At 41.5% G+C, this 23,070-nt stretch overlaps 1 protein-coding gene across 1 annotated transcript in view; it reads left to right on the forward strand.

The window, feature by feature from the left end:
* grin2da (glutamate receptor, ionotropic, N-methyl D-aspartate 2D, a) overlaps positions 1-23,070 on the forward strand; it is a gene marked incomplete at both ends in the record, with an annotated part of 103,565 nt that overhangs the window by 9,006 nt on the left and 71,489 nt on the right. Inside the window, 4 exons of the mRNA XM_083899623.1 lie at positions 8,292-8,662; positions 8,822-9,003; positions 12,959-13,096; positions 18,691-18,957. Of these exons, the coding sequence (XP_083755749.1) occupies positions 8,292-8,662; positions 8,822-9,003; positions 12,959-13,096; positions 18,691-18,957 (958 nt within the window). The remainder of the gene's footprint in view (positions 1-8,291; positions 8,663-8,821; positions 9,004-12,958; positions 13,097-18,690; positions 18,958-23,070) is intronic.

A 23,070-nucleotide genomic window follows, 5' to 3' on the forward strand; every position in this document is an offset into this window, starting at 1 on the left:
TCGTGTTGTGAATCCAGCAGAACGTCAACGATCGATGCTCGTGATTAAAAGAAAAGAAGAAACGCGCTTAAATAATTCACGTCTTCATCTTCACTGTGGCTGTAGTTAAAGAAACACACGGTGTTTTTCCTCTTTGAGCGTTTTCTCCACTTAAATTTCATGTCGCAATGGATTTTTCCCAACAGAAAAACACCCGTCTGCTTTCATTTCTGCTGCTGCTGCTGCTGATGCTGATGCTGCTGCTGCTGCTGATGCTGCTGATGCTGCTGCTGCGTCTCTGGACCTGCTTTTGTTGCTCAGAGACTCTTCGCGTCGGTCATTATTCCTGTTCACGCTCACAAATCACAAACACATTAGCGCTCGCCGCGGCGCGTTCGGGGAACAATGAACGAGGCGTGCACAAACACACACACACACACACACGTGTACCTGTGAAACTCTGTGACTGCAGTTATTTGTGCTGCTGATGGAAAGTGTTCTGACAAAGCTTTTCCATGTTTGCTCGAGCAGCTGCAGATGTTTCAAAAGCTCCGCCCCCCCAACACTCCACACACCCCCCCCCCCCCCCACACACACACACACACACACACTCCACTCCCAGTCAGCAGAATCATGATTGACGATCAATCACGCATTAGCCGCCTTCACACAGAAACAGGAAGACAATAAAAGAAAAAGCCCCAAAAAACACAACAATCCTCTGCAGCAGCGTCTTCTTCTTCTTCGTCTCTGACAGTTTCTCTCGTTCTGATTCGTCCGAGGTCGTCGTTTGTGTAGAAGCTTTTTGTCTCGACAACACTTTCATTTGCGTTCTTCGCCGTCGCAGCTGTTCAATCCAGATTCTTCATGCTGGGTTTGATTAAAACCAATTTAACACCCAGTCCAAACGCCCGAAACAATCTCACCAACGCCAAAGTCCAGACAAAAACACAACACAACAACTCACTTTTAAACCAGACTTTCTTATCAAACTTAAAGTTTATCAGCAGTAAATGTGTAATAAATGTCCAGTCTATAAGAATTTGACTATATCTTGGTATTGGTTTTTGCCGGTTAGCCGCTACTGTAGCTAAATGCTGTGTAATTTCTGTTGGATGTTAGCTTCTATTGTAGCCAAATGCTGTGTCATCGCTGTTTGACGTTAGCAAATAACGTAGCCACATGTCGCGTCTTCTCTGTTAGATGATGTTAGCCAAATACCTTGTCATCACCATGTCACTTTAGCTTCTAAACGAGCTAAATGCTGTGTCATTGTTAGCAGCTACTGTACCTTGTCATCAACGTTTCTTTACATATAGTTTAGCAATGGTAAAATCTCTTCTTAGTCTTAATCTCTTCTTCTGTTAGCTTCTAGAAGCTACTATAGATACGTCACTTTAGCTTCTACTGTAGCCAAGCACCATGTCATCGCTATTTGACGTAGCATCTACTGCGGCCAAATGCCATTTCATCCACATGTCACTTTAGCCTCTAAACTAGCTAAATGCTGTGTCATTGCTGCTCAATGTTAGCAGCTTCTGTACCTTGTCATCAACATGTCTTTACATATAATGTAGCAATGGTAAAATCTAGTCATAGCTCTTCTTCTGTTAGCTTCTAGAAGCTACTATAGGTACTACTATATGTCACTTTAGCATCTACTGTAGCCAAGCACCGCGTCATCGCTATCTGACGTTAGCAGCTACTGCGGCCAAATGCCATTTCATCCACATGTCACTTTAGCTTCTAAACTAGCCAAATGCTGTGTCATTGCTGCTCGATGTTAGCAGCTATTGTACCTCGTCATCAACTTGTCTTTACATATAGTTTAGCAACTGTCTTTTGTTAGCTTCAAGAAGCTGCTATAGGTACTACTATATGTCACTTGAGCATCTACTGTAGCCAAGCACCGCTTCATCGCTATCTGACGTTAGCAGCTACTGCAGCCAAATGCCATTTCATCCACATGTCACTTAAGCTTCTACAGTAGCCAAATGCTGTGTCATTGCTGCTCGATGTTAGCAGCTATTGTACCTCGTCATCAACTTGTCTTTATATATAGTTTAGCAATGGTAAAATCTAGTCATGGCTTTTCTTCTGTTAGCTTCTAGAAGCTACTATAGGTACTACTATATGTCACTTTAGCATCTACTGTAGCCAAGCACCATGTCATCGCTATCTGACGTTAGCAGCTACTGCAGCCAAATACCTTGTCATCACCATGTCACTTTAGCTTCTACAGTAGCCAAATGCTGTGTCATTGCTGCTCGATGTTAGCAGCTACTGTACCTCGTCCTCAACATTGTAGCCAAACGCTGTCATCGCTGTTTGACGTTAGCAAATAATGTAGCCACATGCATGTCAACTCTATAGCTAAAGTAGCTAAATGCTGTGTCGTTGCTATCTGATGTTAGCAGCTACTATAGCCAGACATTGTGTCACTGGTGTTTGAAGTGATCGGCCTCGACTGTGGTTTGTTTTATTTAGAATTTTGACATAATTTAGCAATGGTCAAATCTAGTCACATCTCTTCTTTTGTTAGCTCCTAGCTGCTGCTATAGCCAAACACAGTGTCATCAACATGTCACTTTAGCTTCTACGGTAGCCGAATGCTACCAAACAGCAACATTTTTGGAACAAACGTTCCAGTCTATAGGAATTTGTGAGTGTTTATTTGCAGAAATCGACTATGATATCCTCATAGTTGTGTTTGTATGAGTGTAGAATCACTTTAAATTAAAAATTGCTTGGTTATGTTTCTACAGAAGCCTGAATGGACAAACCAGTCAGAGAATGAAAAGTCCTTTATTTGTTAAGTCTTACTCGGGTTAAAGATTGTTGTGTGTGTGGAAAAAGACCATTTTGAACCCAGAATTCACTCCCAGCTCAAACCCCTTAGCTTAGCTTAGCTTAGCTTAGCTTTAGCATTTGTGTGTTTTTGTGCAGAATGTGCACCCTCTCTGTCAGAGTGATGTATCTGAATAACCTTCTCCTCTTTTGGATAACACTCGCTGACTCTACAGATGAAAGAAAATTAAAAGATTGTTTTAAAGGTGTAAGGACTTGGCGCGTTGACGATGTCCGACCGTTCAGAAAGTGTTTGCTTTAATCACTTTGCCGAGACTTTGCCAAGAAAACCAAAGGTGAGAAGTGAATTGGTTTTTATAAACGTACGAACAACGCTCTCAGAAACGCCGCGACGACGTCCTGGTGCCGACCAAAACAAACGTCCCGCGTTTAATCTTTGGCAGGTTTTTAATCTCTGGAGAGGTTTTGTCCTGGAGAAAATCCGAGAGAAGACGAAAACAGTTCCATGATCACTTTAATCAGTGCAGAGAGAGAAAGATAAAACAAATCCAAGAGCGAGACGTGATTTCTCTCCCTGATACTGAGGAGAAAATGGGTCAACGTGCAGCAGCGTTTCCACTCGGCTGAAAGATAACGAGTCAGGTTTTATCACCGCAAATCAAACTTTACAGCGTCACTCAAACCTGCTGCAATTAGAAAACTCCTTTATTTTTCAACCCTGAATCCCCGACGGCCTCTTCTCTTAAACCCGGGAACATCCGACCAATGTTTAACTAACACCTGCACAGTGGACGTGGCAGGATTCACCGTGTTTTCCCTCCATATGAACTTTGAGGCGAGTGTGGAGACGCTGCCAGGGTCCTGCAGCTGTCTGGCTCTGCTGCCTGGCGTCTCCACGCTGCTGCTGCTGTTGTTGTTGTTGTTGTTGTTGTTGTTGTTTCTGCGTCACATTCCCTGTGTTTCCACGGCTGATTGTGTGTCAGCAGCTCGCCAAACCCCCCCCCCCCCTCGCCAAAAACCACGTGTCTAATGACAGTTAGCATGGCAGGTATAGGATTCACAGGCTTTCACTGAAGCGCAAAGATTATTTATTCGTTTGTTTTTAGTGCAGCGTTAACGGTCCAGGCACCGTTTACCACTTAGCTGCGTTAGCTCCGTTAGCTCCGTTAGCTGCGTTAGATCCTTTAGCGCCGTTAGCGGGCCTACAGTCGAACTGGAGCGGGCTGTTATTTTTAGAAGAAGCAGAGAAAACCTGAACATTCACATGAAGATGGACATGAACATGAAGATGGAAATGAAGATAGACATGGACATACATGAAGATGGACAAACATGAAGATAGACATGGACATACATGAAGATGGACAAACATGAAGATGGACATGGACAAACATGAAGATGGACATGGACATACATGAAGATGGACATGGACATACATGAAGATGGAAATGAAGATGGACATGGACATACATGAAGATGGACAAACATGAAGATGGACATGGACAAACATGAAGATGGACATGGACATACATGAAGATGGAAATGAAGATGGACATACATGAAGATGGACATACGTGAACATCGACATGGAAATGAAGAGGGACATACATGAACATGAAGATGGACATGGACATGAAGATGGACATGGACAAACATGAAGATGGAAATGAAGATGGACATGGACATACATGAAGATGGACAAACATGAAGATGGACATGGACAAACATGAAGATGGAAATGAAGATGGACATGGACATACATGAAGATGGACAAACATGAAGATGGACATGGACAAACATGAAGATGGACATGGACATACATGAAGATGGACATGGACAAACATGAAGATGGACATGGACATACATGAAGATGGACATGGACATACATGAAGATGGACATGGACAAACATGAAGATGGACATGGACATACATGAAGATGGACATGGACAAACATGAAGATGGACATGGACATACATGAAGATGGACATGGACAAACATGAAGATGGACATGGACATACATGAAGATGGACATGGACAAACATGAAGATGGAAATGGACATACATGAAGATGGACAAACATGAAGATGGACATGGACATACATGAAGATGGACACTGACATACATGGAGATGGAAATGGACATGAAGATGGACATGGACATGAACATGAACATGAACATGAACATGAACATGAACACAAACACGGACATGGACATGGACATGGACATGAAGATGGACATAGACATGAACATGAACATGGACTTGGATATGAACATGAAGATAAACATGGACATGAACATGAACATGGACATACATGAACATGAACATGGACATGAACATGAACATACATGAACATGGACATGAACATGAACATGAACATGAACATGAACATGAACATGAACATACATGAACATGAACATGGACATACATGAACATGAACATGGACATACATGAACATGGACATGAACATGAACATGAACATGAACATGAACATGGACATGTTCATGTTCATGTTCATGTTCATGTTCATGTTCATGTCCATGTTCATGTATGTTCATGTTCATGTCCATGTTCATGTATGTCCATGTTCATGTTCATGTATGTCCATGGCTCCAGGGCTCTGTTTCTGTGAGGATAAAGATTCAGACGATGTTTTTCAGTCGTGTCCTAAAAACATTTTTCCTCACTTAAATTCTAGGAGGAATTCTGTGGAGGAAGAAGACGAGAGTTTCTGCTCCAAAAACAACAACATTTCCTGTGTTCCTGCTGCATGAACAGTTCCATCAGAGCGCGGTGACATGGTCACGGTGCACAGAGTGAGATTAGAGCCCAGCTGCAGTTAAAGGTCTCTGCATATTATTATTATTATTGCACCATGTGAACAATGAGCCTGAACACTGAGAGCTGCTCGTGTGAAGCCCTCGTTTATTTCCATCATCCACCTCCATTTTCACCCGCATTTACAAAAGCAAAGACCTCAATTTCTGTCGCAGCAGAACCACGTTGTCCCGCGGTTTTTCTTCTCTGTTTCCGCAAATAATGATGAAAAATGACAAATGATATCGTGATATTCAGCTCTGCCTGGATTCATTTAGACTTCATGGCTGTGGGATTGTTTACTGATGTTCGCTAGAACAACTTCCTTTCTCAGAACTATACTCCGTTTGGGATTTTTTTAAACATCTCGCTGTAGACCAACATGTTTGGATGATGTTTAACAAGAGTTGATGAAGAAGAAGAAGAACTGATGGTTTGAAGCTGTGTTTTTGCTCCACATAACAAAGAAATCATCTAACCGAGTCATTTTTGGTTTGTGGACCAATCAAGAAACGTTTGAGAACATCGTCATTTCCAGGTTTGACAAACACTGAATGTCATTTTTTCAAACATTTTCAGACATTTTATCGTCCAAACGATAAACGAGAAAATAATCGACTGATTAATCGATTACGGAAATAATCGTTAGGTGACGCTCGAGTTGCATTTCTGAGACACATTTTGGACATTGTAAGATTTTTTGTTTTTCAAAAAGTGAAGGATGTTCTCCACCACCATGTTTCATGAAGAAGAAGAACGTATGATATCTCATGAGGGTTGTCGGACAGTTGCTTCCTCCTCCTGGATGCGTAACGATAACTCTTGTTATTTGGCGTCAAACATAAATAAACGCTAACCGTCACTGGGTGGAGCTTCAGTTCACTCTGGGGTTCGGTCAACGTTCTCTCGCGACAGAAAGAAAGAAGCTACGACGGCGGCTGAAAACGTGGAGAATGATCACGTTCTTCACTGAATTCCATGTAACCTCAGAGATTACAGACTAATTAAAACCACGTCAGGCAGCTTTGGTTGAAGTGATCTCCACCTTCATGTGGAACAGAGACCAAAGCCTGATGCAGAGCTCGTCTCAGACTTTAATGTTCACATCCAGTGACTCTGGTCTCAAACACCAGCTCATACATATGGAGATGTAGCTTTTGGTAAAAATAACAGTCAAATAAAAGCAGCACATCATGATGCCTCTCTCCATCACCTCCTCCCTCCATCACTTCATCTCTCCTGCTGCTCCTTCTCTGCTTCCTTATTCTCCTTGTACTGAAGGAGCACTGAAGTCTCAGCGGTGCTGCTCCTGCTCCTGCTCCTGCTCCTGCTGCCACCTCCTCTGGGCAGATCCACGTTCCGACCTCGGCCTGCGCTCGGAAACAAAAAAATGAATTTGTTGGATTTGAAAACCTCTGTTCCCGACTCTCCGTCTCTGAGGAAACGACCTGACCTCCATATTGTGCTCTTTTTTTTCTCACTTTTCAGCCACAAAGACTTTACTGTGCTTCTCTCTGAGCTGCACTAATGCACTATATATATATATATATATACATATATACACACACACACACACTATGTGTGGCTGTATGCAGCTGGTGATGGAAAAAAGTCCCAAAAGAATGATAACAATTAATAATTTAGCAGAAAAGTAAATTCCGCAAAAAAACAACAACTTCTGAGTATTTTGGAAAACTCTAATTAAATTTACATCATCTTAAGTCCACAATACATTAAATATATGTTTAACAACAGGAAACTAAAGTTTCTAAACCACTCACTCTCCCACACCAAAGTCACTCACTCTCCCACACCAAAGTCCATAGAGTAAACCAGTGATTTTAACATCACAGCACACAGGAGTTCACAGGAGTTGTTGATCCACTGCTGCCTCCATCACTAACTTACAATGACTGATTTTAGTGAATTCAGCTTTTAAAATATTTACTTTAGACTTAACTCAGTGACACAAAGTGACCACACGAGGCAGCAGAGGACCAGCAGCTCCTGTGTCCCTGTGAGCTAAAATCACTGCTTTTCTCTATGGGCTTTGGTGTGGGAGAGTGAGTGGTTTACAAACTTTCACTTTCCTGTCAGGAAATGCTGTCCAACAACTAAATAAAACAGCAAATATGTTATTTAATTAGTGTAGACTCATATATTTGAATAAAAATAACCTCTTTAAGCATTTTCTTGTGGCTAAAATCTCTTTTTCTCTCCTTTTACTGCTCGTAACCTGACTTTTAATTTAAAACAAAACTAAATTATCCCTTCATGTTGATGTCTTTGCTGTATTTGTTGATCATCAGCGTGAATATTTGACAATCCTGGACGTGCTCGGCTTCACCTCGACTGAAAAACCTTTGCATATTTTTAGATTTACAGATTTACAGATTTACAGGAGCAGTAAATAGGTTTGGATGAGTCGGCGCTTGCTGCTCGTCGTTTACTCACGTTGTTTATTGGCGACTAAGTGTTTCATAACAACCTCTGTGAGTGTGTGAGTCAAAATCACTGATTTTCTCTATGGGCTTTGGTGTGGGAGAGTGAGTGGTTTACGAACTTCAGTTTCCGGTCAGAAAATGCTGTGCAACGACTGAATAAAACGGCAAATACGTTCTCGCAGAATCACGACAGTGTCCGTACTGCAGCTTTAACTGTGTCTCCTCTGTCTCTGCTTCCTCCTCAGCGTCTCCTCTCCTCACCAGGTGAAGCCCTGTGACCCGCCGAAGCTCCGCCCACCTGCCCCCCAGCCCCGCCCCCTCCCACAGACATCACCCACCCCCACCCCCCACCCCGAACCCCCACCTGGCCTTCGCACCTGTCCGTCCTGGTCCGACCGCTGCCACTGGTGCCTCTTTTACCCCATGGTGGCCCCACGGCCTGCCCTCTCACTGCTATTGGCTGTCCTGGCCTGCACGGGGCCCGCACGCCCCTCGCCCCCCCTGCTGCTCCGGCCCCGGGAGAGAGAGAGGGACTCGGGTGGCGTCAACATCGCCGTGATCCACTCGGGCACCTCCCTACTCCCGGAGACGGCGGTGGTGGGAGGCGCGGGGGTCGGTGAGCCGGGGCCGGGGCCAGGAAACGGTCCAGGAGGAGGAGGAGGAGGAGGAGGAGGAGGAGGAGGTGAAAGAGGAGAGAGAGGAGAGAGAGGAGAGAGAGGAGAGAGAGGAGAGAGAGGAGGAGGAAGGGGAGTGACGGACACGGCTTCTCTGGCAGGAGTGGCTGCGATGGCCGGGTTCTCATCCTCCATATCATCCCTGTCGCTGGCGGCGCTGGTGGGGGAGACGGTGATGACGCCGTCGGGTCAGGCCAACGTCATCTACCTGGCGGTGAACGAGAGCAGCCCGGGCAGTTTACTGCTGCAGCTGTGTGAGCTGCTGGCCACCACACCACTGCAGGTACACACACACACACACACACACACACACACACACACACACACACACACACACACACACACACACACACACACACACACACACACACACACACACTCACACACACACACACACTCTCTTGTACTTGCTGCATATTGAGAACCAGGTAGTGCTGACAAAATGAGAATCAGCATTTCCACTTTGTAAATCAACAAATTGGAGTAATACACTGTAAATACACTATAAAATCAACTGTAAATACACTGTAAATACACGGTAAATAAACTGTGGGGGGGGAAAAACTGTAAATACACTGTAAAATACACAGTAAATACACTTCATGAATGACATCTATAAAGAACTACTAACTGCAGTACAATAAAATTAAAAACCCTCATTGGTCCTCAGTATGCTTCAAGTACAAGAACACACATACACACACATACCCACACACATACATTCTTGTACTTGCGGCATACTGAGGACCAGGTAAAAGTGCTGACAAAGTGAGGACCAGTTTTTCCACTTCATAAATCAACACAATTACAAATATCTAATTGTGTTGTAAATCAACAAATTGGAGTTATACACTGTAAATACACTATAAAATCAACTGTAAAATACACTGTAAATACATGGTAAATACACGGTAAATAAACTGTGGGGGGAAAAAACTGTAAATACACTGTAAAATACACTTCATGAATGACATCTATAAAGAACTCCTAACTGCAGTACAATAAAATGTCTGCAGGTGGAGCCCCAGAGCAAAAAGTGTGTGAAACACCAGGGCTGGCAAACGGGTTTTTGTACCAAAATTGAGGACCTTAGCAGGTTTACAACCTTAGGGGAAGTGATTTCAACGGAAACAAAGTGAGGACCGGCAAAAATGTCCTCACTTCGTAAAAATGTCCTCACTTTATTGGTTAAAAACCCTCACTGGTCCTCAGTATGCCGCAAGTACAAGAACACACACACACACACACACACACACACACACACACACACACACACACACACGGCCATGTTTCACAGCAAACATTAGCTCCACATCTTCACTGTTAGACAGACTTTAACAACAGGAAACTGAAGTTTGTAAACCACTCACTCTCCCACACCAAAGCCCATAGAGAAAATCAGTGATTTTAACATCACAGTGACACAGGAGCTGCTGTGTCACCTCTGGTGTTAGCTGCTAACATTAGCATCCATGCCCAATAACCTATACTATCATTCTGCAATATTTATTAATGCCATGTTAGCATTTTAGCATGTAATTCACCTACTTTGCAGCAAAAACAAAATGGCTGCCAGCAGAGACGCAAGGAAAAAACTCATTTTAGCCACAGAAGAAAAGTTTCATGGCTGGTGTTAGCTGCTAATGTTAGCATCCATGCCCAATAACTTGAGATATCTTTCTGCAGCCTTTGTTGTCACGGTACATTAGCATGTTAGCATATAAGTCAGCTATTTTGCAGCCTGAGACACTTGACCTCTCGCTCAGTGAAAACAAAATGGCTGCCAGCAGAGACGCAGGGGAAAAAAAGTCCTTTTAGCCGCGAAAGAAAAGACTCGGCTAATAAAATCTACATCAGTTTGAGTCTACGACGTCTTTAAGAACACGTTCACGTCTTTATCTTCACTGTTAGACAGACTTTAACAACAGGAAACTGAAGTTTGTAAACCACTCACTCTCCCACACCAAAGCCCATAGAGTAAACCAGTGATTTTAACATCACAGTGACACAGGAGCTGCTGTGTATCACGTTTGGTGTTAGCTGCTAACGTTAGCATCCATGCCCAATGACTTAAGCTATCATTCGGCATTATTTATTAATGCCATATTAGCAGGTTAGCATATAACTCATCTATTTTGCAGCCTGAGACACTTGACCTCACACTCAGTGAAAACAAAAGACTTCAAATCTATGACAACAATGTTGTGTTATTATCAGCGTGGTTCATTCCTTCACTCACTCATTCATTCAGTCATTGTTTCACAGATTGTGCAGTCGTTCATGTTCATGTTTGTTCATGTTCATTAATTCCTTCATTCATAGTTTGACACGTGTGGTGGAACTTCATCTGCTGACGATTCACATGAAGGTAACAACTCACACGTCATTCATTCATTCATCTGTGTGTGTGTGCGTGTGTGTGTGTGTGTGTGTGTGTGTGTGTGTGTTGATTTATTGTCATGTCAGAACAGAGACAAGGACGTGTCACAATCATCATAAATCAAAAGTGATACGGACTCGTTTACGTCGCGATGGCTGACTCACGTCCAGGTCATGTGTGTGTGCGTGTGTGTGTGTGTGTGCATGTGCGTTTATGCGTGTGTGTGTGTGTAGATGATTTGCATATGAAATGCTTCCCGGTGAGGATTGAGCTGTCGGCTTCACTCAGCTTCAATTTACCGCCCGGGAATCGGGACAAGAAAACAAGCGTCAAGTCGTCAAGACGCTCTGGAGTCATTTGTCCTGGATTTATTGTTTTTGTTGTTTTTAGATTTTAAACCACTTAAAAATAACCTAATTAAGTCTGCGACGTCTTAAGAACATGTTCACGTCTTTATCTTCACTGAAGTTTGTAAACCACTCACTCTCCCTGCACCAAAGCCCATAGAGAAAATCAGTGATTTTAACATCACAGGGACACAGGAGCTGCTGGTCCTCTGCTGCCTCGTGTGGTCACTTTGTGACACTAAAGTTAACCCAAATGAAGAATTTTAAAAGCCGAATTTATTAAAATCAGTCATTGTTAGTTAGTGATGAAGGCAGCAGTAGATCAACAACTCCTGTGAACTCCTGTGTGCTGTGATGTTAAAATCACTGGTTTACTCTATGGACTTTGGTGTGGGAGAGTGAGTGACTTTGGTGTGGGAGAGTGAGTGGTTTACAGACTTCAGTTTACACAAGAAAAAGTCTGTCTAACAGTGAAATAAAGTCGTAAACGTGTTCTCAAGATGTTGTAGACTTAGTCTGACTTAGATGTTATTCGTTTCCGACTTTTTTTACATGCCTAAAATCTGTTTGGGAATCCACTCACTCTCCCACACCAAAGTCCATAGAGTAAACCAGTGATTTTAACATCACAGCACACAGGAGTTCACAGGAGTTGTTGATCCACTGCTGCCTCCATCACTAACTTACAATGACTGATTTTAGTGAATTCGGCTTTTAAAAATCTTCGTTCAGATTGACCTCAGTGACACAAAGTGACCACACGAGGCAGCGGAGGACCAGCAGCTCCTGTGTCCCTGTGAGCTAAAATCACTGGTTTTCTCTATGGACTTTGGTGTGGGAGAGTGAGTGGTTTACAAACCTCAGTTTCCTGTGTCTAACAGTGAAGATAAAGACGTGAACGTGTTCTTAAAGACGTCGTAGACTTATAACCAGGTGAATGGATCTGTGTGATGTGTGTTTCATGAATAATAAATCTACTCTAGTACGCTTCATGTCAAGGTTACACCATTTAATTCAAAATATAGTCCAGCATAGCTATTTTAAACCACTATTTTATACATATATATATATATATCTTTGCAGGCAGCGCTGATGATGATATTGATGATAATATAATTATAATAACGAGGCAGCAGTTGACCTGTTGTAAAGCTGCACAGGTGCAGCACTCTCTCGGCCTCGTCTGCAGCCAGAGCAGCAGAACAATCGCGTTCATGAAAATTAAATAAATAAAACAAATAAAAGCCTCTGAAAGCCTTTCAGGAAACATTCCGTTTGCGCGCGGAGACGTGAAGTCATTATCAGAGCGTCAGCTGTCGTCCTCGTCGCCCTCAGTGCTGCCGCCGCTCACTCGTTCCCTCTTTTCATTTCCCAGGTTTATAAACCAAACAATAAAATGTGATGAAATGTGGCCTCGGCGGCTCTGATGTAACTCTTTCACTCACACACACACACACACACACACACACACACACACTCACACACACACTCATGTGTTGTTCCTCCTGCAGGGTTTGGTGTTTGAGGAGGAGAGGCCGCCGCCGCCAAACCGCGCCCCTCTGGCGCCCATGCTGGAGTTTGTCTCCGCCCAGACGGGCGTCCCCGTGGTCGCTGTAGGGGGCGGGGCCAGCCTGGGACGAGAGCCACAGGTAAAACAACAACAACAACAACAATAAAAAAAACAAAAAAAACATTTGTCTTTTGTGACATTTCGTCAGAAGAAGAAACAGACGGTGAGAATTAATGTGGATGAAGAAAGAGCTCAACACTGGGATTTTAGCCAAATTAACAAACAAAATACCTTTATATTGGTTAAAATATAAAGTTATATTTTTTAAATTTTAGACTGCAGAAAAATCAACCTTTGTAAAGCACTCACTCTCCCACACCAAAGCCCATAGAGAAAATCAGTGATTTTAGCTCACAGGGACACAGTAGCCACTGGTCTACTGCTGCCTCGTGTGGTCACTTTGTGTCACTGATGTAAATCAGAATTAAATCTTTTTTAAGCCGAATGGACTAAATCAGACATTATAACTCAGTGATGGAGGCAGCAGTGGATCAACAACTCCTGTGAACTCCTGTGTGCTGTGATGTTAAAATCACTGATTTTCTCTATGGGCTTTGGTGTGGGAGAGTGAGTGGTTTACAAACTTCAGTTTCCTGTTGTTAAAGTCTGTCTAACAGTGAAGATAAAGACGTTTACATATTCCTCAGACGTGGTAGAGCTGCTGGTCCTCAGCATCAGGATCTACTGCAGCAGCTTTAATTGACTTTGTATCCGTGAAGACAACATTAAGATTCACATTAGCATATTATCTGTGGACAGAGTCGTCTGTTTACACGACCAGTCAATATAACATCCATCTGTGCGTGTGTGTGTGTGTGTGTGTGTGTGTGCGCGTGTGTGTGTGTGTGTGTGTGTGTGTGTGTGCGTGTGTGTGTGTGTCTTCAGTGAGTCCTCGGGGTGATGTTTTGTCTCCTTAGCTGCTAAGTGCTGGACTAACTTCACAGTGTCCTCAGTAAGTGCTTTAAAAAGCAGAGTGTGATGATGACAGCAGTGTGTGTGTGTGTGTGTGTGTGTGTGTGTGTGTGTGTGTGTGTGTGTGTGTGTGTGTGTGCGCGTGCGCATGTGCGTGTGAAACTCATCTGTTCCACATCGGAAATCTTGGAAATCTTCGTACAGGAAATAACAAAACAACTCACGTTAAAGTAGAACTAACTAGCTCGCGAGCTAACTAGCTTCTACCCTACTGGACTGTCCTGTACTGTCCAGTATGGTCTGGTATCATCTGGTATTTACCGGTACTGTCTTGTACTGTCTCATATTGTTGCGTATTGTTGCGTACATACTGTCTGGTATTAATACTGTCTGGTACTGTCTGGTACTGTCCGGTATTGCCCGGTACTGTCCAGTATTTCCCGGTACTGTTTGGTATTGTCCGGTACTGTCCAGTATTGTCCGGTACTGTCCAGTATAGTCCGGTACTGTCCAGTATTGTTGGGTATTGTCCAGTATTGCCCGGTACTGTCCAGTATTGCTCAGTACTGTCCGGTACTGTCCGGTACTCTCCGGTACTGTCCAGTATTTCCCGGTTCTGTCTTGTATTGCCCGGTAGCGTCCATTACTGTCTGGTGTTGTCCTGTACTCTCTGGTACTGTCCAGTATTACCCGGTTCTGTCCGGTATTGCCCGGTAGCGTCCAGTACTGTCCGGTATTGTCCCGTACGGTCCGGTATTGTCCGGTACTGTCCAGTATTGCCCGGTGCTGTCCAGTATTTCCCGGTACTGTCCGGTACTGTCCGGTATTGTCCGGTACTGTCCGGTACTGTCCGGTACTGTCCGGTACTGTCCAGTACTGTCCAGTATTGCCCGGTACTGTCCGGTATTGCCCGGTACTGTCCGGTATTGCCCGGTATAGTCCCATACGGTGCGGTATTGTCCCGTAATGTCCTGTACTGTCTAGAATCGTCCAGTATTGTCTGGTATTTTCCCGTATTGTCCGGTACTGTCTCTAATTGTCCAGTACTGTCCCGTATTCTCAGGTATTGTCCCGTACTCTCCAGTACTGTCCGGTATTGTCCAATATGGTCCCATATTGTCCCGTACTGTCCGGTACTGTCCCATTCCAAAGTACGTTTCCTGAAACCAAGCCTTCCCACTTCCGGTTTTTCAAAATAAAGTTATCCGTCTTGTTTTTGTGCTCCTACCTCTTGCACATTTCTTCACAGATCGTTAATTCTCGTGTTTCCTTAATTAGTTCTCTAAACACCGTAAGCTTCATTTGAATCTATAAACAGCTGTTATAGCGCCACCTGTAGGGCTGATGGCTCCTGTTTTAGGTCTGAGGAAATGTCTGCTGACTTTTAGACGTGCGTTTAAACGAGGTCACCTTCACTTCCTGTTCCACGTCTGCTCATCGTCTCAGACTAAATTAGATGTTTTTTCTAACGGACGGTGTTAAATAGATGAAGCTAACAGAGCAGACACAGATTAAATAATCCTGACAGAACACGGCGGTCGCTGCTGATTCTACACAAACTCAGGTCACGTTAGATGCCGTTTCTAAATAAAGCAGAGGTTAAAGACTCGCAGATTTATCCTTTAACTTTACTCTACAATCCCAGAGGTCAGGATATAATCTGAGATTAGAAACCACAGAGGTTATTTTCAGTTATTATTGAGATGGAAAACCTGTATGAGATTAAATTACCTTTGCTAATCTGACGAGTGTTTGTTTGAGAGCTCACTTTGATCTCACTGTGTCAGTGTTAGTGTGTGTGTTAGTGTCAGTTTGTGTGTTAGTGTGTGTCAGTGTGTGTGTGTATGTTATATGTACAGTCTCGATTACATTAGATTAGATTAGACTCGATGATATGGGATCAAATTTGATAGATTTTATTGGATGGGCTGGATTGGACTGGATTAAATTGAATGAGATTGGACTGGATTAAATTGGACGAGATTGAACTGGATTAAATTGAATGAGATTGGACTGGGTTACTCTGGATTAGATTGAGACTGGATTTCTGAAGTTGAGACTCGCTGACTTTTCCTCTTTCAGGATTGACACGTTCACTCAGATGCAGCAGAAACGATGCTAACGTTTTGTTCTTGTTTAAATTCGAACAACAATAGAAGAACTTCCGATCACGGTGACGTCGCCTGTCACTCAAACACTGAGTGGCTCGTCTTTTCAGATTAGTCGTGAGTGCAGCAGCAGGAGGAGGAAGAGGAGGAGGAGGAGGAGGAGGAGGAGGAAGGATGTCGTTGTCTCTTTCACTGACACTGAAAGCCTCATTCACACGCCAAGGACGCCTTTGACACGCCGACTGTTTTATTCTCGGAATGATCGCGGGGAAATAAAAGAGCGGAAACTGTGCGAGAACAACAGGAAACTGGGGCTTATGGAACTATTGTAAAGACACACACACACACACACACACACATGCCTACACAAGTTAGAGATTTTTAAAACTGCAATTCATGAAATAAATGAATGAGTTTAAACTCAGCAGGAAGTGAACGCAGACCAATCCTGAAGTCTCTGCATTAACAACCTGTGAGACACGTCCATCCATGTCCATTAAAAACAAAAAGAGTCTCGGAATTATTTGAAATTTACCATCATAATAGTCGACATCGCCCTGAACAAGGATCCGTTGAATATATTTGTAAAGCTCTTAAGGAATAATTTGAATGAATTTTTGAAAATCATGAAATGATCCATTTTCCCTGATGCACTTTGACAGTGAGCTGAGTTTCTTCTCGAAAACAAAAAGTATCTCAGAATTACTTGAAATTTACCATCATAATAGTCGACATCGCCCTGAACAAGAATCAGTTGAAAATATTCGCAAATCTCTTAAGGAATAATTTTAATGAATTTTGAAAATCATGAAATCATCCATTTTTCCTGATGCACTTTGACAGTGAGCTGAGTTTCTTCTCGAAAACAAAAAGTATTTCGGAATGACTTGAAATTTACCATCATAATAGTCGGCATCGCCCTGAACAAGGATGTGTTGAAAATATTTGCATATCTCTTAAGGAATAATTTTAAGGAATTTTTGAAAATCAGGAAATGATCCATTTTCCTTAATGCACTTTGACAGTGAGCTGAGTTTCTTCTCTAAAACAAAAAGTATCTCGGAATGACTTGAAATTTACCATCATAATAGTCGGCATCGCCCTGAACAAGGATCTGTTGAAAATATTCGCAAAATTTCTTAAGGAATAATTTTAATGATTTTTTTGAAAATCATGAAATCATCCATTTTCCATGATGCACTTTGACAGTGAGCTGAGTTTCTTCTCGAAAACAAAAAGTATGTCGGAATGACTTGAAATTTACCATCATAATAGTCGACATCGCCCTGAACAAGGATGTGTTGAAAATATTCACAAAATTCTTAAGGAATAATTTTTATGAATTTTTGAAAATCATGAAATGATCCATTTTCCCTGATGCACTTTGACAGTGAGCTGAGTTTCTTCAAAAAAACAAAAAGTATCCTGGAATGACTTGAAATTTACCATCATAATAGTCGACATCACCCTGAACAAGGATCAGTTGAAAATATTCGCAAATCTCTAAAGGAATAATTTTAATGAATTTTTGAAAATCAGGAAATCATCCATTTTCCTTAATGCAGTTTGACAAAGAAACTGAGTTTCTTCAAAAAAACAAAAAGTATCCTGGAATGACTTGAAATTTACCATCATAATAGTCGACATCGCCCTGAACAAGGATCTGTTGAAAATATTCGCAAAATCTCTTAAGGAATAATTTTAATGAATTTTTGAAAATCAGGAAATGATCCATTTGCCCTGATGCACTTTGACAGTGAGCTGAGTTTCTTTAAAAAAACAAAAAGTATCTCAGAATGACTTGAAATTTACCATCAACATAGTCGACATCACCCTGAACAAGGATGTGTTGAAAATATTTGGAAAGCTCTGAAGGAATAATTTTAATGAATTTTTGAAAATCCGGAAATGATCCATTTTCCCTGATGCACTTTGACAGTGAGCTGAGTTTCTTCAAAAAAACAAAAAGTATCTCGGAATGACTTGAAATTTACCATCATAATAGTCGGCATCGCCCTGAACAAGGATCCGTTGAAAATATTCGCAAATCTCTTAAGGAATAATTTTAATGAATTTTTGAAATTCATGAAATCATCCATTTTCCATGATGCACTTTGACAGTGAGCTGAGTTTCTTCTCGAAAACAAAAAGTATGTCGGAATGACTTGAAATTTACCATCATAATAGTCGACATCGCCCTGAACAAGGATGTGTTGAAAATATTCACAAAATTCTTAAGGAATAATTTTTATGAATTTTTGAAAATCATGAAATTATCCATTTTCCCTGATGCACTTTGACAGTGAGCTGAGTTTCTTCAAAAAAACAAAAAGTATCCTGGAATGACTTGAAATTTACCATCATAATAGTCGACATCACCCTGAACAAGGATCCGTTGAAAATATTCGCAAATCTCTAAAGGAATAATTTTAATGAATTTTTGAAAATCATGAAATCATCCATTTTCCCTGATGCACTTTGACAGTGAGCTGAGTTTCTTTAAAAAAACATGTTATTTCGGAATGACTTGAAATTTACCATCATAATAGTCGACATCACCCTGAACAAGGATCCGTTGAAAAAATCTCTAAAGGAATAATTTTTATGAATTTTTGAAAATCAGGAAATGATCCATTTGCATTCTGTTCCTCAGGAGAGCGGCTCCATCTACCTTCAGTTCACCTGCTCCACCTCGCTGCAGCTGGAGGTCATCTTCGAGGTGCTGGAGGAGTACGACTGGACGGCCTTCTCCGTGGTGACCACGCGCCACCACGGCTACGAGGACTTCCTGGCCATGGTGGAGGGCATGACGGACGGCTCCTTCATCGGCTGGGAGAAGAAGAGCGTGGTGGTCCTCAACGTGACGGACGACCCGGGCGGCGCCAGGACCAAGAGGCTGCTCAAGGACAACGAGGCTCAGGTAATGCAGAGAAATCACTGGTTTTCTGTTCTACACGTGTGTCTACATGTGTCTACATGTGTCTACATCTGTAGTTTATGTCGCAGCACGTCTTCATTTGATGTCACACCATAAACTTTACAGAAACAGAAACTCTGATAATTGTCTGAGCGGAGGTTTTTGAAGTCAAATAAATGATCCGTGCCGAGAGCGTCCACAGCACTTCAGAGACGCATTAAAATAAGACGTAAAGATAAATAAGTTTGAATGAGCCGCGGCAGACGAGGCAGGACTCATGATGACAGAGTCATTTTCACTTCAGGCTTAAACGAAGTACACGGCGTTTGATTGTGAGATGAGTTAATGACTGATGAGAGAGAGGAAACAATAGAGAGATCAGTGAGTGGGAACATCTCTATGTGACTGACTGTAGAGTCACAGCAGAGAAGACACTTTCAAAAATACACATTTAATGCTCTCAGAACCTTCATCAATGTCATTAAAGTCAATAAAACGTTACTTTTTGGTGGTTTAAATGACCTGTTTTTATGCATTTAATGCTTGTTTACGCCCATGGTTCTCAAACTGTGGTACCAGTGGGATGCAAGCGTCCTCCTGGTGGTACTTTGTGGTTTCAGTGGTGGAAACGCCTGGATTTAAACATTTAGGAAATTCTGTTTCTGTGAAATATAGTGATGATAAGACATGACATGATAATCTGTGATGGATCTGACATTTAAGAAGCTAAAAAATGACAGAAACGTGAAAATATTCACATTTAAGAAGCTGAAAAATGACAGAAACATGAAAATATTCACATTCTGGGGCAGTTATGGTGCGTTCCTGTTGTAGTCGGAATATTTTCATATTTCTGTCATTTTTCAGCTTCTTAAATGTGAATATTTTCACGTTTCTGTCATTTTTCAGCTTCTTAAATGTGAATATTTTCACGTTTCTGTCATTTTTCAGCTTCTTAAATGTGAATATTTTCACGTTTCTGTCATTTTTCAGCTTCTTAAATGTGAATATTTTCACGTTTCTGTCATTTTTCAGCTTCTTAAATGTGAATATTTTCACGTTTCTGCCATTTTTCAGCTTCTTAAATGTGAATATTTTCACGTTTCTGTCATTTTTCAGCTTCTTAAATGTGAATATTTTCACGTTTCTGTCATTTTTCAGCTTCTTAAATGTGAATATTTTCACGTTTCTGCCATTTTTCAGCTTCTTAAATGTGAATATTTTCACGTTTCTGTCATTTTTCAGCTTCTTAAATGTGAATATTTTCACGTTTCTGCCATTTTTCAGCTTCTTAAATGTGAATATTTTCACGTTTCTGCCATTTTTCAGCTTCTTAAATGTGAATATTTTCACGTTTCTGTCATTTTTCAGCTTCTTAAATGTGAATATTTTCACGTTTCTGCCATTTTTCAGCTTCTTAAATGTGAATATTTTCACGTTTCTGTCATTTTTCAGCTTCTTAAATGTGAATATTTTCACGTTTCTGTCATTTTTCAGCTTCTTAAATGTGAATATTTTCACGTTTCTGCCATTTTTCAGCTTCTTAAATGTGAATATTTTCACGTTTCTGTCATTTTTCAGCTTCTTAAATGTGAATATTTTCACGTTTCTGCCATTTTTCAGCTTCTTAAATGTGAATATTTTCACGTTTCTGCCATTTTTCAGCTTCTTAAATGTGAATATTTTCACGTTTCTGTCATTTTTCAGCTTCTTCAATGTGAATATTTTCACGTTTCTGCCATTTTTCAGCTTCTTAAATGTGAATATTTTCACGTTTCTGCCATTTTTCAGCTTCTTAAATGTGAATATTTTCACGTTTCTGTCATTTTTCAGCTTCTTAAATGTGAATATTTTCACGTTTCTGCCATTTTTCAGCTTCTTAAATGTGAATATTTTCACGTTTCTGCCATTTTTCAGCTTCTTAAATGTGAATATTTTCACGTTTCTGTCATTTTTCAGCTTCTTCAATGTGAATATTTTCACGTTTCTGCCATTTTTCAGCTTCTTAAATGTGAATATTTTCACGTTTCTGCCATTTTTCAGCTTCTTAAATGTGAATATTTTCACGTTTCTGTCATTTTTCAGCTTCTTAAATGTGAATATTTTCACGTTTCTGCCATTTTTCAGCTTCTTAAATGTGAATATTTTCACGTTTCTGCCATTTTTCAGCTTCTTAAATGTGAATATTTTCACGTTTCTGTCATTTTTCAGCTTCTTAAATGTGAATATTTTCACGTTTCTGCCATTTTTCAGCTTCTTAAATGTGAATATTTTCACGTTTCTGTCATTTTTCAGCTTCTTAAATGTGAATATTTTCACGTTTCTGTCATTTTTCAGCTTCTTAAATGTGAATATTTTCACGTTTCTGTAATTTTTCAGCTTCTTAAATGTGAATATTTTCACGTTTCTGTCATTTTTCAGCTTCTTAAATGTGAATATTTTCACGTTTCTGTCATTTTTCAGCTTCTTAAATGTGAATATTTTCACGTTTCTGTCATTTTTCAGCTTCTTAAATGTGAATATTTTCACGTTTCTGCCATTTTTCAGCTTCTTAAATGTGAATATTAAATGTCCACAGAGCCTCAGTGGAGTGGGAGAGCAAATCAGTGTCACTTCTGTGTGACGTGGAGATTGTGAGACATGTGACACACACACACACACACGCCTGCTGGTCGAGTGTGTGTGTGTGTGTGTGTGTGTGTGGAAAGTGTTTCTGACTAATTCCAGTTTTACAGCCTCGTCGTTTTTTTGTCTCGCAAAACTGTGGTGTGCAAATGCTCCTCGAGTGCTTCCTCTGTGCAATCATGTGAAGAGCCCTCAGCCACACACACACACACACACACACACACACACACACACACACACACAGACACACACACACTCCTTCCCCTCTCCACTCGTTTTAATCTCGCTCTCCTCGTCCAATTCCCGGCGTTTAATAATGCATTAAGGGGAAATGTAAGCAGAGCAAAGAGCACCATTTTTCAAAAAGCAGCTCTTTGTCTTAAAAATGAGTAAAGGACGAGGAGGAGGAGGAGGAGCTTTAATGTAGAGCTGCACCAAATGCATGGATGGTTAAATGGACGTCGTCCATAACGGTGAAGGAAAAAGTGGAAAACATCGGTCTTTGTGTCGCGGTGACGTCGTCGTGTGTTTCATGAGCTTCAGGTTCATCGAGGAGTTCAGAGCGTCACATAAACTCTGCCTTTCATTTTCCTCTGGAGGTCGTTCATGAAAACGTATGGAAAAGGTGGAATGAAGCGTTCACAACTCAATCAGAGAACACAATGATGAGCACTTTTATTTGTTCAAGTGCTTCATGTGGAGGTTTTGAGGCATTTAGATGTGAAATATAAGATTTGAAAACCGTTATTACACTGTTAGACAGACTTTAACAACAGGAAACTCACTCTCCTCACACCAAAGTCCATAGAGTAAACCAGTGATTTTAACATCACAGCACACAGGAGTTCACAGGAGTTGTTGATCCACTGCTGCCTCCATCACTAAGTTCAAATATGCTGTTTCATCAATTCGGCATTAAAAATCCTTTGTTAGGATTCACTAGAGTGACACAAAGTGACCACACGAGGCAGCAGAGGACCAGCAGCTCCTGTGTCCCTGTGAGCTAAAATCACTGGTTTTCTCTATGGACTTTGGTGTGGAAAGAATTAAGATTTTTAGCCACTTAACAAAAGACTCCGCTCACGTAATCTACGTCAGATATCTTTAGAATATGTTCCAATAATCCGACAGGAAACTGAAGTTTGTAAACCACTCACTCTCCCACACCAAAGCCCATAGAGAAAAGCAGTGATTTTAGCTCACAGGGACACAGGAGCTGCTGGTCTATTGCTGCCTCGTGTGGTCACTTTTTGTCATTGTAGTGAATCCTAGCGCTGGATTTTTAAAAGCCGAATTCACTAAATGATAGATTGTAAGTTAGTGATGGAGGCAGCAGTGGATCAACAACTCCTGTGAACTCCTGTGTGCTGTGATGTTAAAATCACTGGTTTACTCTATGGACTTTGGTGTGGGAGAGTGAGTGGTTTACAAACTTCAGTTTCCTGTTGTTAAAGTCTGTCTAAGAGCAAAAATAATGCAGAATCATATTGA

This window comes from Microchirus variegatus, assembly GCF_963457635.1.
Source record: "Microchirus variegatus genome assembly, chromosome: 13".
In the NCBI taxonomy this organism is placed as follows: Eukaryota; Metazoa; Chordata; class Actinopteri; order Pleuronectiformes; family Soleidae; genus Microchirus; species Microchirus variegatus.